Source organism: Corvus hawaiiensis, chromosome 2 (genome assembly GCF_020740725.1).
Source record: "Corvus hawaiiensis isolate bCorHaw1 chromosome 2, bCorHaw1.pri.cur, whole genome shotgun sequence".
NCBI classification, from domain to species: domain Eukaryota; kingdom Metazoa; phylum Chordata; class Aves; order Passeriformes; family Corvidae; genus Corvus; species Corvus hawaiiensis.
The window spans coordinates 33,176,298-33,193,775 of NC_063214.1; the positions used below are offsets into that span (position 1 = coordinate 33,176,298).

At 45.8% G+C, this 17,478-nt stretch overlaps 1 protein-coding gene across 1 annotated transcript; it reads right to left on the bottom strand.

Annotated features, from left to right (window-relative positions):
- Positions 1-4,657: 4,657 nt before the first annotated feature.
- On the bottom strand, positions 4,658-16,417 carry MFAP5 (microfibril associated protein 5). The gene is made up of 9 exons (XM_048295048.1): positions 16,166-16,417; positions 15,711-15,773; positions 12,965-13,012; positions 11,809-11,835; positions 10,199-10,234; positions 9,394-9,429; positions 8,630-8,717; positions 7,717-7,790; positions 4,658-7,143 (listed from the first exon to the last, which is right to left on the bottom strand). Exons 1-9 carry the CDS (start codon positions 16,392-16,394, stop codon positions 7,025-7,027), a joined length of 720 nt encoding a protein of 239 aa, XP_048151005.1. The 5' UTR covers positions 16,395-16,417; the 3' UTR covers positions 4,658-7,024.
- Positions 16,418-17,478: the final 1,061 nt, after the last annotated feature.

The window sequence follows — 17,478 nt, forward strand, 5'->3', positions numbered from 1 at the left end:
CTGCCTATATTAGTGCCCTCCACCATGTTTCTAGGCCACAGCACTTCCAGCCCTTGCTACCAGAGACTGACACCTGATGGGATCACCAGCACGAAGGCAGGAAAGGGGCTAGATTGGGTTGAGGAGTTGGAGACCTGGTGAATGGCTTCCTCACCATGAATGCAGGTAAGAAATGTGACCAAAATCCACATACTTATGCTAAATGTCGTCTAATGTGTTCTCTGACTCGAGGCCGTGACATGATTGGGAGCTTATCTCATTTATGCTAAGAGAAACAGACTCTGTGATGAAAGCAGAAGGTGTCCTCCCCGTGTTGAGAGCTGGGGGGTAAAGTACCCACCAGAGCTGCTTGCACCGGGCTGCTTTCCATGGCAGTGCCTGCAGCTTCAGCCTCCAGCATGCCCTGCCCATCTCACTTGGCCCCTGACTCTGCGCTGCACTGGAGAACACCCTCTGCGTGCTCAGGGAGCTGCAGGCGCTGTTCCAGGGTCACTCCATTCTCCTACAGCTCAGCCCCCTGGTCTGGACACCCCACACCCTGATTCAGATCACCTCTTCCCCCTCCTCAGTGGAAGTCACTGGCTCCATATCTCTGCAATCATCTGCTAGCCCCAGGGAGAAGCTCAGTTTTGCACTGCAGTTTTTCACAATGAGACTCACCTTCTAGCTGTGGTTATGGTTTTGCAAACCAGTGTTGCCTGTGATTAGCTCGTGTTTGTGCAGTGCTGCAGCTCGTGCTACTCTGTGCAAAAAGAGCTTGCACCTGGGGCCTGGCTGGTAAATCCTGATTTTAACTTCCCTGTTGTCTTTGGAGAAGTACTTTGTTGGAGAGACTGAGAGAGAAGTCTTGGGAGTTCATTAAAAAATAGCGTGTAGCATGTTCCTTGGCTATCAGTCATGTGCTGAGTACCTTGCAGTTGTACAGATTTCCTTGGCAGGACGTCCTCATGAGCATCTCTTGGTCTTGCATTCACATACACAGCCAGGTAATTTCCTTTTGTCCAGTCTGTGCTCAACATGGGGACACCAGGTCCGCTCCTCTCTTCTATTATTTCCGTGCAGGTACAGGTAAGGGACAGGCAAATTTACTTAGAGGTGGCTAGCTTGGTCCTGTTCCAGTTTGGAGAACTGGGAACAAGGCCAGAAAATCTTTTAGATCGGAAGAGCAAATACTGTGAAGCAGTGACCCTGGGGATTCCTAGGGAACAGAAATGGCAAAGAAGTTTGCAGAGACTACAAAGAGTTCAGATGCCTTTCCTAAGCTAAACCAATGAGAGACTACAAAGAGAGCAGCTGATGGACAATGGAGCCAAGAGAGATGGTGTGTGATGACAGTGATGGGCTCAAGCAGACCTGATGAGAAAATTGCTGGTCACCACAGCACGGAGAGTCTCAGGAGCAACGACACTCACACTGCACCAGGCAGAAAAGAAACGCTTTTGAAGGTGCCAAGAAGGCAGCAAAGGCCAAGACCCACCTGGTCCTCTGTTGGCACTGCCAAGAAGCCCTGGTCAGCTGTGGCTGTGAAAGATGTCCCAAGGAAAGGCAAGAAGCTGGCAACAAGCATGGCCAAGAAATAGCTACACAATATGAAAACTGACAGAGCAGAAGAGGCAAAGATCCAGCTAAGGGCAAAGCAGTGAAACCCAAGGCTACCAAACGCAACACAGAGAAATTGAAAGTGACCTCAGGGTGAGAAGGTAGTGCACAAGAAGTAGATGCTGTGTGAGCATAGAAAAAGTGGCCTGCTGCAGGGACACAGACTCCAAATCCTTTAATTGAACCACTGATATTTTGTCATGTTGTGCATTTTTCAACACAATTTACCCAAAGGAAGAGAATTGATTTCAATAATTTTAATGCCTTGTTTAGCAATAAAACTCATGCTTTGTATTAATTAAAAGTTTCTTGTATTTTCTTCAGCTGTCTGCAGCAATATTGCAGGGGAGACAGTTTGCTCAGAGATACACAGCAAAAAGAACAGAGGCAGCAGATGAAAGATGCATTAAAGAAATTTCTGATCTGACATCAGGAAACTATTCTCCATCCTAAGTGTGGTGCAGTATTAGAACAAATTGTGGATTCTCCATCCCCTGCTGAATTTTTCAAAATTCACTTGGACAAGGCTCTGAGCAATCTGAGTAGCTTTGAAGTTAGCTCTGCATGCTAAGTTTCAATGTAAGTTTATCTATGATCCTACCTGGAAACATACACTATCTCCAGATCCACATTTATTTTAAAAAATGCACAGCTTCACCTGTTTATATTCAGCTTAACCTTATGTTTAAGCAGGTGACATGACTTACTAGTTAGACACATTGAATTACATATGCTTTTCTATTACACATTTTGCTAATTTGTGACCAGCTGTATTTGTATGGAAATTGCAATCTTAGTAAAATGCCCCGAATAGCATTCTGATAGATAATTTATTCATTGACTGAATTTAATGTTTTTACCACTTCACTTTTTTTAATATACCTCAGCATACTAGCAACAAGTACATGCTGTTTGCATTTTAACTGATATAATTTATATTACTGAACACGTTTTTATCTGAAAAATTAGTTTACACTAATAGCAAAAGTAGACAATCAAATACCTTTGTGATATTTCCATCACTTTTTTTAATAACTTTTTTTAATGGACTAAAATCCAGCTCTCTATTTTGTGGGAGTTTATTCCAACTTGCTGCATTACAGGGGCTAAGGATGGCAGGGACCAGAGAGAAAAAAGCAATATGCTAAAGATCAGAGAGCAGGGGGTGAAGAGATTCAGAACTGGAATTCAGATTTCCTGTGCCCCAGTCAAGGGGCTGTTCACAACTGGACAAATGTACACTGTAAAACAATGTCAGACCATACGGTGCCATGGGCCAGGTTTGTGTACCTTTAATACCTCTGGGAAAAAACCACCCAAACAATGTTTTAAAAAAAATTTAAGCTAAAATCCCTTTTGGTTTCAACCCAGCTATTCTTTGTCTGGTCGAGGTGCTCTTTTTGGGTGGGTGGCAAGGACCAGTCCCCTCTGTGAAGGACAAGCCCACACAGCAGCCAGCAGTACTTCCTTGAGGGATCCTTCCAAGCTGAAGTGCCCGATGTCAACACACTTTGTTCACTCTGTGGGCTCTTGTGGACAAGATTCAGGCAATGTGGAGATTCTAGGTGACATGGCAGCTGCTTCCAACAGCCCTCCCTTGCTTGTTAGCTCCATACACCCAGTGGTGAGGCACTGCTTCAAACTGGGGAGCAGCATCAGAGCACTGGCTTGAAACAGCAGCCTTCAAACTGGTCACACTGGTCGGTACTGGGGAGCTGTACCAGCAAAGGAGAAGGAACAGCCATTGTGTGGGAAGTGACTGCAGGGCATCTAACATTCTCTCCAGGTCAGGAAAGGTTATGAATATTCAGCCACAAATGCAGAGACATGCTTCTAAAAACAGGTCTCTCTCAGCTTTCTTTGTGGCTAGCCCAACTGCATGAGCAGCACACCTAGCTGGAGCTGTATTTAAAACCACTTCCCTGGCTTGCAAGAGAGGGCACTGCCCAGATACCATGGCAGTTCAGGTTGGAGAGGCAGGGGAGATAAATCTGTGTATGGGCTAAGTGCTAATGAAGTGTGGGCAGACTCCAGTACTGAAAGGAAAAGGGAGAATAAGCTGAATTACAAAAAGTTGATGGCACATATTGTGCTTGGCTCACACAGCTAGGGGAAAGTGCCAGTACAGGAACACTGCAAAGGCTAAGAGCTCTTGAGACAGAGCAGGGTCTGGCCTGTGTAGGTGGGAGCAGTATCTCCAGCCACTGGGGCTTAGGCTGTATCCATCACAGCAGTCTGAGATCGGGACACCAGAGCTTCAGCCAGGAAGGGGCATTGATTCTAGAGGAGAGTGTTGTGCAATAACCTGCATTGTGTAGTTTAGTCCTGAAAATCTGTGGGGCACTGTCAGAGGCAGCTTAATGGGTAATTTGGCCCACAGCCACTTTTGTTCTAGAAATACCATCTAAATGCAGACTTGACTACTTGTACATGAAGACACTGCTCAGTCTCCCATGTCTTAGTGCTCCACCTTTTCAACCAAAATATGACGTACAGTCAGTGCCTGATGAAACTGTGCCAAAGTCAGAAAATCAATGAAAAGCGAATTTTCCTAATCCTTTTGACCTAGACGTGTAATTTTTAATGTAGTCTTTCAGTTATTCCCATTATTGAGTTAAAGGCTTGTAGTGAACCAATTCTTCTCTGCTTATGTGATATTTATTACAGCTTTTCTCTTATTTCAGTCATCTTGCCATTTTATTTGAAGCTGTTAATTTTCCACCAGAAGTCATGGCACATGCACAGTGAAAAGATGTGTCCTCAGCAAAAATTTCATGGGCTGGGAGGAGTTATCCTTGTCTTCAGCAGCTACCAGTTGTCAGGAAAATCTAGCACAGCTATCCATGGTAAAACATGCTGAAGAAAATGTTATGTTTCTCTAGAAAAAAAAAGAGTTTCCAGGAAGACCTGTGATTCATGAGTGAAAGGAGGGTGACAGCAGAGGACTAGGCTAGCAGGGAGTAAAAGGTTCCAAATGATAGGCTCTATCTGGAATCAAGTCTCCCCACAAATCTGGAAGAAACACAGCAAGAGACAAATAAACCCGAACACATGAGAGTTGCCAAGAATAACAAGAAATAAATTTTCTTTTAATATGGATTATATAGACTCTAGCATTAAAACAGTGTTCCCCTGAACAGGAGCACCTCTTCCTGTCCCTGCTGAAAGCAAGCAACAGAAAGACTTCTAACCACTTCCCAACCTGTATGAAAGTTAGATTTCTATATGCTGTACAGTAGCTATGTTACCCAGTTATGTATCTATAGCAATGTATATTCACCTCTAAATACAGAGTGGAGACTTGACCTAGTCCAATTTCCAAGCTCTAACATCTCATCTCCATCCTACCTTCCTCCACACAGGCAATTTTCACAGGTATCCCAGCATGGAAGCCCGTGGCTGCCAGTGGCTTGAATGTCTTTGAGATCAAGCTCTCAGTACCCTCCTCTCTACAGAAATGTGCATTCTCCTTCATTCCTAATCTCATGAGCCTGGAGTACTTGGGAGTAGCATCATCTTCTGAGTAGGGGTGCAATGCTCCTATATGTGGGACAAAATTCTAGTCACCATGTAATTTGGAATTCTCTCTCCTGTATACTGGATTAATATAGAGAGATTTAGCCCATCTAGGGCTAATTTTGACCTCATGTGGAATCTGTCCATGAAGGGTGTCTTCCCCTACACAGAGGATGTAACCAGTTTCTTGCTGCACACAGCAGGAATGCGGGTCCTGGCGACATGGTCCTACACTAATTGTTCTGCTCTTTTTCTGAGACGTCTGCCTCCGTGCAGCAAGCTGTCCCCAATACTGTGTGACCCTGGCTCTGTGCAGCAGGGCAGTGCTCCTGCAAGGCTGAATGGTCTCTGTTCAGCAGAAGAGTTTATTATGTGAGGGGAGTGAATGCCTAATCTAGCAAACTGGCTTTCAGTTACTTGGGAACAACACAGAGATCCTAGAGACAGGGTCTTGCTGATCCTCTGCTGCAGTGCTCCCGTGCCCCACAGAATCATGCCCCTAAAAGTCACACAGAGTGATTAATACAATTCAGACTACTCTTCCCCACTTACCCTACCCAGTCTCATCATGAAAACTGCCCATATAGCTGGTAATGTTCTCTATATATCTAGAAAACAAAGTTCTTGAGCAGACCAGACATCCAGTGCTACCACAGTGAATTCTTCTGCCCAGGCTGGCCTGTGTAAGTGCTTATACCTGCAGATATGTTTACCTTCCCCATCAGCACCTGGCTCTGTGCAGGTCAGCACAGTCAGAGATTCTGCAGGAAAATCCCAGGTCCCAGATAAACAGGGATCCCAGATAATGATTCTATTCCCACATCCGATTCCAGTTTGTGACCCCTTTTGCTTTGTGCAGGAGCTTCCAGGTCAGGAGGTAGGAACACAGCTGGAGATATTGAAAGCAGGCACAGCAGCTGGAGAGTGTGGAGGTAGCCAGACCCAGACAAGACACCAGGACAAGATAATTCATTGCAAGTTATCAGTAATGTCAGGCCACACAGGTTCTTCATGGGCTTTCTTGGGCGTAGGAGTGGAGGCAGCCATAATTACTGCTCCCTGGAACTTGCCTGGAATGGGCATCAAGAGATGTCTTCAGTGGGAAGGGAGGGACAAGAACAGGGGAGAGGAGAGGAGGAGGAGTAGAAGAGGCAGCACTCTGTTCCAACGTAATCTTCTTGAGAAAAGTATAATGCCATACTAAATCCAGAATTCTTCCTTTTGGTAGAAGACGTGCGTGAGGGAGGCAATGGGCTTGAGACAAAGAACTTCCCAGAGGTAGTTATAAATGATCTGTTGCCATCCAGGGACAATGAGGTTTGCCTTGGGTTCAGGACAGCTCATCTCCCAGTTCTGTCACTTCCCTGAGGCCAGCAGACACAAGGAGGAGACTGTGCTATCACACAACAGTGGCTCAGGAGAATCGGAGAGGCTCAGGCTGACCAACCACATCCGAGCTCATACTCATGTCAGGCAAGAAATCTAGGGCAGGAGTCCTAGGGCATAAAGGTGAGATGAGATGCAGCTTAGGGCATCTACACCATTGGAGAGGACTATGTCCTGTCCCCATTTCTATGTCTCTTGAGGGGCAAAGCAAGAGAAGGTGCAGCACATTTATAAGGACCTCTGGGAAATGAGCATCTCATGGCCTGCCAGGCAGAGTATGAGAGAAAAGGGGAGAATCCCATATCTTCAGCAACAGATTATAAAGATGACAACAGCTACCATGACAGACTAGCAGAGAGAGTACTCTGTGCACTGCAGCACCTGAAGAAGAGGATGTAAGGGAAGGCATAGAAGCAAGGAAATGGTGGGGAAATCATGAACAAGAAGCACTTGTCTTGGACTGTAGGTAGTGGATGATAATTTCTCTTCTCTCTCTTCCTTTTCCTCTCCTCCAGTGGGTAGCTCACAGAGCATCAGGCCTGCGCGGCTGCTCCAGGAGCTCTCTGCAAGGGAGAGGCAGGGGCTGCCCGGATCGGCGGAGACGTCGAGGAGGAAGGCCAGCCAGCTGGCGGCAGATCTCATCTGAAGACAAGCAGACACACACAGGCTGACAGATAATCAAAGCTTCCTTTGAATTCTTCACCAGCAGAACAGTTAGAGGTACATCCTTCACTGCATCTACAGAAACTGTTGAAACTGCTGAATCCTCATATACATGAGGCAAGCAAAGCAAGTCCTTAGGCTTTCATGAATTTCCTTCTGGCTTTATGCATGTACATTACATATTAAAACCACTTGTATTTTGCTGCATGCATAAAAAATATAGATTGGATCCAGCTTCTATTCATGAACAGAAATACTGAGATATACTCTTTAACCTCAACGGAGTACAACTTTGAGTAAGGGTGTGTCTGGGACTACTAGACCATGATCGAGATCGAGGAATAGAGAGCTATCATATTTCTTGGTAGTACAATATCTACTTCCCAGTTTGTTTATCATGGCATGTGTATTAGCCCTGAGACTGCATTGCTTTAGAACTCTTTCAAAGTCCAGGGAAGTTACTACATGTGGGTTAGGGTCTAACTAGTTAGCTTGGAGATGCTATCAGATGGCTGCAGCTATCCTTCTAGGCTAGCCTGTGATACCACTCACCTTGCATGACCTCATTCTCCTTGCAGACAATGCGAGAGCATACCTCCTTGTTTATTATGTACATGCGACGCACACTGCGGGATCACCAGGATCAACAGCAGAAGGCCCAGGGACACAAAGAGACAAAAAAGAGGTACAGGGAATAAACATATATATTCACCAATGAGCAGGCAAATCCTAAGTTTTTATGATTACTTAGCCTAGAATAAGGCTGCTTAATAGCAAAGTAATCTTTGTAAAGACTTAATGAAAACTTAGAATCATAGAAAGGCTTAGGTTGGAAGGGACCTTAAAGATCACCTAGTTCCAAACTCACTTCCACGGGGAGGGATGCCACCCGCTGGATCAGGTTGCTCAAAGCCCTACATTGAACCTTGCCTTGAACACTCCCAAATATGGGCCATTGACAACTTCCTGGGCAAGCTGTGCCAGTGCCTCACCACCCTCTGAGTAAAGAATTTCTTCCTGACATCTAAATCTCTCCTCTTCCAGTTTAAAACCATTCCCCCTTGTCTTATCACTATTTGCCCATGTAAAAAGTTGCTCTCCCTCTTTTTTATAAGCCCTCTTTTGGTACTGGACGCTGCAATGAATTCTCCCTGGAGCCTTTTCTTCTGCAACCCCAGCTCCAACTCAGCCTATCTTCATAGGAGATGTGCTCCATATCTCTGATCATTTTCATGGCCCTAGAAATGACCAAATACCTTAAAAATGGATTACAATATAGGCCACAGACTCTAGTCATTGTGCTGTTTTAAATAATCACCGTAAAAGGACACTCTGAGGATAGGATTCATCTCACCAGTGGGTTCACAGAGAAAGCATCTGATCTTCAAAGAGAACAATTGCTGAACAGGACATACCATTTCTGGGCTGTTTTTAGGGCTTTTCTTAGGGACTGCTGGTTTCTTACCTTGTAACACAGAGGTAGCTGATACACTGCTTTACTGGCTTGTGAACAGAGTACAGGCGTGTGCAAGGGAACTTTTCCTCACGACAATCTGGGAACACACATACAAACACGGAGGTGCAATCCAGCATCATGGCCAGGTGCACTCATTCTGGCACAGATATAACTTAACCACTAGGTACAGTCCTCCAGGCTTCTAGGGAAGGATCCCAGCCTCTATTGTCACTCTCATGGGAGAGATGGGGGTGGTTTAGAGACGAGGAAAATGGTACCGACATTTCTGATCCCCTTGCTTCATAAGCTAAGCCCACTGGACACTCAGAATACAGAAGGCACATGTTGTAAAGGGGACAGACACATATAAACAAAAAGTAAATTTTAGTTGCATATTTAAGACGTGTTTCTAATGGATGTGCAATTATCACATTCCAGGACAAAAATCTAGTTCCTTTCTTTTCTGGACAATCAACCCTGTAGCTAACTACAATGGATTCTCTTGCACTTCATTCTGAAATGCCAGGTTTTGGCCACCGACACAATATTGACCCATTGTATCTGGTCTGCTGATCTCCCTTCCCAGGCATGCCACCCAGGAGAAGGCTTCAGCCTCCACTACCATCATTCTCCAGTACTTCTAACTAAACGAACAATTGAAAGCAATTTTCCAGCAGACAAAGTTTTGTACCCAGCCAGAACCTGCTTGGAGAGGTAAAAGGGTGGGTGAAAGTGGGTCTGGGAAGTTTGCAGGCAGCAAATTTAAAACACACCTGATGAAGCCGTTGTCGTTTCGCTGTCAGACTGAACTGGAAGACAGAGAGTAGCAAAGTTAGTTAGTTACCATGATTCCTTCCTAGACATCAGCTTAATCAAAACAAATACCTGGAAAACTCTTTCAACAGCCCTCCATTGTAACTTCTAATGTAGAAAAAGGTTTCATTGTTACTGATATGAAACCATAAGGTACAAATCCAGTGTGAGTCTAGTGCCAGCTATGCAGTCAACAACACAAAAAATTTGCCTAAGTTTTCCCATAAAGCAGTACCACTACTGTTCAAAATTACACTGTGAGAACATTTTGACTTAAAAGATCAGGTAAATTTCTTTAGCTGCTGTAATTACCATTTATCTAGACAAGAGGGGATGGAGTTTGTGACTGCCCTTCATAAGGAACAGTGACACCTTTAAGAAACAGCATCCCAAGACCACTGGCTCTTTGATGTCCATGACATGGGGTCAAAAAGAGGTTGGTTTGTTATTCTCTCTGATAAAGCAACCCACCTGTGCCACAGCAAACTAGTACATTTTATAATTTACCCAGTAACAAACTGGAAAGAAGTTCAGAGAACTGACTGCCAGGTGCAAGTTCATATCAGCAGTTACAGAGGACTTTTACTTCTGCTCAGATGCCATAGTATCAGCCCAGAAGCATAGACAAAACGTGTCTTAATGAATCCTTTGGGTGTGGGGCTTAGGGGCAGCCAGAGAAGGCAGGATTCCAAGTGTGCAAGCGACTGTGTGAGGAGAGGGAAGGAGGGTCCACAACATGTGGCTGAAAACTGAGAATAGACTCACCAGGAGGGAGAAGCACAGGTGGTATGACAGCTGCATCTGGAAAAAGAGATGTGCTGAAAGATCTTAATTTGAGCTTCCAGTCTCTTTCCTCCTGCCAGTGTTCTGCTGATAGCTCACCAGTCCTGACTAGTGGCCATCTCACATCTGGTTCATAGACAATGCTGATTGTAGTGTTGTTATTATCTGATTTGTCAGAGTAACTGCAGGCTTTCCCTGCAAATATGCTGGGGGTGCTAGAGCTGATTGGATGCTGCAAAGCAAAGATGGGTCCCAATGGCACGTCCTTTGTGAAGAGTTTTGCTTGATCCCTCAATAGTAAGCCCAAGTCTGCTGTAAAGGCTTCACTTTTAGTCTTTTAAGCTTTAGATGTAGGTCAATCACCACCAGTTTGGTCTGGACACTAAGTCCTATCTACCATCCTACAGACTGTCAGGCCTCATACACTGAACACAGTTGCCTTCACCTCCCATCCCAACCACGAAGATCATCTATCTTGTAGATACAATCTTGTGCTTCCACTTTTCTCTTTCAGTGTTGTTGCATGGCTCTCTGACCCACAACAAATACTGCAGCCAGTTGATGAGCAGAGTCAGGGCAGAGGACAAACTGTGGAGCTGATGTTCTAGAGAACAAGACACCACTCTCAGATGAGTTCCCCTACACTCAGAGCACACTCCCCGGAAACAGCCATGCATAGCTGCCTCTCTTTAAACCATAGCATTGACCACATGTGTTGTCCGTCTCCCTGCCCTGCCTGGTCTTCACCAGCTCAGAGGGATGTGTTTGAGAGACTTCTCCAGCAGAGAGAGAAACCATCCCCAAGGCCAGTGGTGCCAGATTTGAAATCAGAGTGGGGTTGGAAAAAGTGGGGAGGCTCCTTCTTGAGCCTCTCTTTTCCTCCATTGCCCATTGTCGCAATTGCCTACACTCCCATCAGCTCTGTGTCCTTCTCCTGAGGCTGTCTCCACTCTCTAAGGAAATACACTGTGTGCTCTAAGTGCTCATCTTCCAAGTTCTCCATCTACCCTTCCCTTCACAGACATTTTGCTGCCCCCTGTGACACAGCCACAGGCACGGTGGGGAAGACACTACTGAAAGAACAGAATCTCCACTTCCCCACCCCAACAATGCTCAGGGTTTGCTTTACTACTTTCGGGGGTTTTTTGGCACCTGTGTCTCCTGAGCACTGAAGCACATCTGCTACCTGTCAGCAGACACACACACACAACCTGTGTCCCAGTTTGAACCTGTCCAATTTCTCACCCTCATCATTTAGTCTCTTTGTTCCTGCCACCTTCTCTGGAAGCCAAGGATGTGCGAGCTTTGAATTTCATGGCTTCCTGCAGTGAAAACATCTTCAGGGAGCCCTAGTACACCAGACGAGATTGGCATTTCCTTGGAGAACAGACCATTAAGTCACCCTAAATTCATCTCCCTTTGTGGAGCACAGAAAGGACTCCCAGACAGCCATAAATGCTGGAAGAATGTGGCTATGTGTCAAAAGTGGGAAGAGGAGTTTCTGGGCATAATGGGCAATTTCTGGGTCTGTGTAGGCAGGAGTAGTGAAAAGGAAAAAAGAAGCATGAGGATGCCAAGAAATGGGAGCTTACCAGAGCTGCTCTCAGGGCTAACTTCACCTGGAAAAGAGAATGTCCTTGAAAAAGCTTGTCTTTACTGCATGGTCCTTTACACAGCTAGCCAGAGCCAGCTTGAATACCTCTGCTGCCATCACAGGTTCATGAGACAGTGGGATCCAACCCAGCAAATACATAATCAAACACGGTACCCCCAACCCACCCATATCCACTCCCTTTTCTGGTAACTGGCCTGGGACCAAATGTTTTAGTGCACATGTTCTATCAACCCTTAGTGAATTCTGGATATTCTGCATATTCTGACTTCTCAGATATGGCCACTGTTGGCATCTTGATGGGAAAGAAAGTCTTCTGAAATGAAGGTCCTGAGGGCTCTTGCAGCAGAGGAGGAGGGAGGCAACTCCCAAGACCTAGTTTGATTGCAGAAATTCATCATTGGATGATTTTCTTTGAAAAGCAACTGATAGCAAAGCTGGGGTAGCGATGGAGAGGTAAAGCATGAAGGAAAGGATGCTTGGAGGACATGTGTTGGGCTGGCTTCTGAATAGTTTTCTGGGAAACCTCAGATATTACACATTACAGTATCACAGCTGGGAGATGTCTGAAAGCTTAGCCAGGGGCTTCAGGTTTGAAGAAAAGGCAAGCCCTTGTGGTCCTTTTGGATGCTGAAGCATGATGCAAATGTACACTCATTTTATCTTACCATGTCGCAGAAATGGATTAAGGTCCAGAGGGATAAAGCAAACAAAAACAAAACAAAAACAAAGCCAGTAAGAAGACCAGTCAATATCCTTTCCCAGTGGCCTCACCATGATGCTTGTGCACCATTTTCCCTAGGATTTTTCTGAGCAGTAGTAGACTTCCCCAAGCATATCATGGTTGAAGACTTACCAGCTTTTGTGGGTCTCCCACAACCCTTGACTGTGAACATAGCTCCATACCCTTCAGCTAAGTGTTCAGGACCCCTATCCTAGAGAATTGTTTGTAAAGAGCATGTAACACTTAGCAGGTTGTCTTGGAGAGCTTGTTTAATCTTCACTGAAAGGTAAGCTCACAATGTCAGAGGCCAGGGAACAAAGAACAGTATTTTCTAATAAACAGGCTGTAACTCCACAGGACAACTGGGTCACATGGGCAAAATGCAGCACATTAATGTGTCTGTAATACTCACCAGCTACAATTTCTGGTTCTTGCCCATTGACCATCCATGGAAACCAGTCTGCAAGAGAGGAAAAGAGGGGAGTGAAGAAAAACAGATTTTCACAGTCTGCAGGCTTTGTGAAATTTTAATGTTTATCTATCCAGGAGACACCACTGCCCTCTGCTGAAGGGAGAAATGCTCTCCACTCCGCCTCAGCCTCCACTGCTGCTGGCTGTGTTTGCTGTTTAAAGGGTTGTGGATACAGTGGGTTCTGATCCTATCCCTGCTGCTTCCATGGCTAGGCACAGGGACAAGTTAGTAAATACCTCCAGATCTGCTACCAGACTTTGCCCTTCTGAAACCTCTTTTGATGCATTTTGAAAAAAAAAAAAAAATCCATGTGGCCTTCCTGCTCTGGAGGCTGAGCAAAATCCCTATCTCTATTTTATAAAAGAGGAAACTGAGTAATGGAAATTACTCACTTACGGTCATGGATTGAGTTACTGGTACAGTAAAAAGCAAACTGCAGGTTTTGTAGCTCCTTAGGCAAATCATCCAGCCTGGGTATGGAGCACAGAGCAGATAATCCTTCCCTTCTCAGCCCCTGGGTGAATTGGAAAGGGGAATGATGAAGGCTTGGCTGTGCATGCTACGTGGAAATTGAAGCTGGGCTAGACTGTTTGTTTGTTCAAATATAGAGGGTGACAGAGCTGTTTCCTTACAGCAGCCAGGAATAGGAAAATATTTCCTGCTAGCCACAGACGAGGGAAATGTCTGCATAACTGGGGTGGGATGAAGGAAAGAGTTGGCAGGAAAAAGCCAGTGATCTGGGGCACTGCAGGGATGTGTGCAGCCCAAAAATCAGTACATCCCACTAGGTCTTGTGAACTCAGCCTGTAGCTTTCTGCTCTTAAAGGGAGCACTGTGTGGGTAAAAACTATCAGGTGTGGAGTTTTTGTCATAGTTCTTCCACATTCCAAGGGCAGTTACTTGCAGGCCGCAGAGGGTCTCTTGGGACCCTACATAATCCTGCTCCACAGCATTACAGGAGTTGCTGGACCCTGATACTCTGTTCCCCACCCAGCTGCCAGCAAGGGCTCAGCTGCTGGCAATTTACCCAGGGAGAGCCAGACATGTATAATAACTTAAGTACACAATTTAATACAGCCCACAACTTTCCCGGTTCTGGTTAATCTCTTAATTGTAACAAGTAGAGAAGAAAATGGTGCTGAGCACTTTCTCATTTGTTCCTCCTGCAAAAGGAAGGATGCAAATTCTGAAACCATTGCAGAAGCCAGAAGTGCTGGATTTGAAGAGATGTAGAAAAGACAGGGAGGCTCCTCCCTCCTTTCTAACACTGAAAAGTCAGCTATTACGAATTTTGTTTTCCCCTAGGAGTTGAATAGAAAACCAGTCCAATTCTAAAACAAAAGGACATAAGTGAAGTGAAATCTCTGCATACCAGGCAAGGACACAAAATGGGTGATTTTCTTATCCCACCTTCAATCACTTCAATTTATATTTACTATGGTACCCAATAAATAAGCCTTATAAACAATTGGACTTTCTTATCCAAGTTGCAGCAAATTCATCCTTGAGGTCTAGAACTGCAACCCTAACTCACCAAATCTGTAGCTTACCCAAAATCAAAAGAAACAATGAGAGACCAGCTGGTGATTCCTATTATTTCCCAAGTTAAACAAACAAACAAACCCAAAGAGAAGTGCTAAAACAAAATACACAAAAGTATGAAATATTCCTTTCAGGCTTCCTTTATGCATAATAAAAACCACAGCCTTTTTTTCCCCCCTCTTTCAAACCATAGTCCACCTATAAGCTCATCTCTTAGATGCCTCACCTCCCTGCTTCTCAGTCATAAACATGACATCGTCTATTGTGCATCTTTACAGGAAAAAGTGCTATTTGAAGCAGAATCGGGTTTCAACATGAGGGGAGGACCAAGGAGGGTATTGGAATTACCTGATTTGAAAGTGATAGGTAGTCATCTCTCTCCTACATACAGTCTTTCTTGGACAAAGCTTTGTCCTTTCCTGAAATTAATCTTCTTTCGCTACCTGTCCTGAGTCTCCTGACTATAATGTCTGATGCTGCCTTCTTGTTTTGTTTTTTTTTTTTGTTGTGCTTTTATTTTGAAGAACAAATTTTATCTGAATTTTTGCCAAAGTATCTCCACAAGAACAAAGTCATGGAGAGACAAAACAGAATAACAACAACCACCACCACCAAAAGCAGAGAATGGTCTGAACTACAGGGGTGAAGTCTCTCAAAACAGCTGTACAAATACTACAAAACCTCCCAGCAGTTGAGTGGCTTGGAATGAGGTCATTCCAGCAGGAACTGCTAGTGACAGCAAATGTGTCACAACTATGACAGAATAAATTTTGCAGAGCACTGGGAAATGCCCTGCAGATCATGCATACACAGGTGGTACAGCAGTAAGCACAAAGCACACCTAACCCTCTCTCCCAGCTTGAACTGGATGTTTTGCTTACTATAACATACCTCAGTAGAAGCTGTGGATCTGTCTCTTGTGACTCCCAGTACTTACTGGAGAGTATCACAGATGGCAAAACATTTCCAGTTTCTAATTTTTTCCTTACAATCCTATAACCAACTTACCTCTCCTGTTCAGTCCTTCCCCCTTCACTACCCCTCTACATATCTCTGTCCTTAGGTCATTGTGCATTATTCTGTGTAGGAAACTCCATGGGGCCCAGATGGGGAAGAAATCCTTCCCCTGGGCATAAGGACTCACCAGCTGGGGACAAGAAGAGTGTTAAGAGACAAAACAGTATACAGGTTCCAGAAGTCTTCATCCCTGTGGAGTGGAGGAGAGAACAGAGGAAAGCTAAGGCAGAAACTGGTATACCCTCCCCTATACCTCAGAAACTTTGCTTGCTGTCCCCATTTTCCTCTCAAGGCCATTTGGTCTTCCCAGCCTTCCTCCTATTTCCCTCCTCATGTCGCCAGTTTTCCAGGTATTTGTTGAAACATTCTGGACTGAACTGGTAACACCACCTGCTCTGTTCCTCTTTTCATCTCCCTTCTCCAGCCCCCATCTCTTTTCCCATCCAGGTGGCTAAGCCCTGCTCCGCACACACCCTCAGCATGCAAAGAAAAGATTCTCCCCCGTTATCTCCCTCAATTTTCTTCTACTTTTCAGTTATTTCGAGGAGCACTGAGAGAAAAGACAGGGTCCCCATCACTTACTGCAGCCCTCAGCCTCCACTCCCTTCAGCAGCAGACGCTCTGTTCTTCCCCTTCGGCGCCCCCCCACTTTGGCTATTGGGTAAATCACATGCAGCCGCACCCAGAACACGTTCTCCTTTTGGTTGTCTTCAAAATACAATTTCTGGGAAAAGGAAAAAAAAAAAAAAAAGAAAGAAAGAAAAAACCCCAAGAAGCCAGCGAGATTGAGGGATATGGTATCATCATGCATGTGGAATGAGGGGGGGAGCGAGGAGCAGCCCACACCCTCATTCCAGAGTTTATTGTCCTCCGAAGGGGCTCCTCCCATTCCCCCAGGATGGCCCAGCACCAGGGATGGATTCTTGGGTCTGCTTTGCACACTGGTGTCCCGTTTCGTCCTGCCCTTCTATGAAGCTTCTCCTCAAGCCGCTACCTCTAGCCACGTTTCCCGACTCAGCTGCTGCCTCTCCCCACCCCAGTCCTTCGGTCCTCTTCCCTGTTTCCCTGCCTGCCTGTGGTAGCGCAGGGACACTGCGGAGCCCGCATCCCGCTCTCCCGCAGGACCCGCCCGGATGCTGCCCGCGGCTCTCCGCCCGGCGGGACCGAGCAGGGCCGGCGGCGGGGCCGGGGCCGGCGGCCAGACGGGCTGGCAGGAGGACATCGGCGGGCAGCGACAGCGGTGACATCACCCCGCTGCCCCGCTGGCGCTTCCCGGCGGGATGGAGGGACGGGGCTTCCCGCTGGACCAGGCTCGGGGCGGGCAGGGAGCACGGGGAACGGGAACAGGTACCGGCCACGGGGCCCGTCCGGCAGCGCCGCTGCCGTTCTGGCCGGAGAAATGCAGGGAATGGAAAGAAAAAAAAAAAAAAAAAAAAAAAAAAAAAAAGTAGGAAAATGAGAGAGACACAAACTTGAGAAGGAAGACGACGACGAATGAGACCTGACCTTCACTGCCATCCTCCTGACTCCCCTGTGCCTCCAAGCACGGTACATTTTATGATCGAGGGAGGTGCAAGCTCCTAAATAGCCAGTGGATTTGACCCCCTCTTGTTGCTTTCACTGGCTTCCCTTTACTGCTTCTGTAACAACTCCGCTGGATTTGAGGAGGCAGTGGATGAGCTTCAAGACACAATCTGAGTCCTGAATCCAAGGAGAAAGCTAGGAAATCACCCCAGCTCCCTACCTCATACAGCAATGGAAGACAGAAACCTTGTAGGGGAAAGCTGTGTCCCCTAAGGCTCATGCCGGTAGCTTGGTAACACTCATTTTTTCTTAACTAATTGCAAACTAAAAATAAAATTCTATAGTGCCTTATACACAGTTAGTAAAGAAAA

Coding starts and splice junctions, on each gene's coding strand:
- MFAP5 (XM_048295048.1), bottom strand. CDS start 16,394: ATGCATGATGATACCATATCCCTCAATCTCGCTGGCTTCTTGGGGTTT. Junction 9,430..10,198: donor ACCTGTGCTTCTCCCTCCTG/GTGAGTCTATTC, acceptor TCTGTCTTCCAG/TTCAGTCTGACAGCGAAACG. Junction 7,144..7,716: donor GGAGAATGAGGTCATGCAAG/GTGAGTGGTATC, acceptor GCTTGTCTTCAG/ATGAGATCTGCCGCCAGCTG.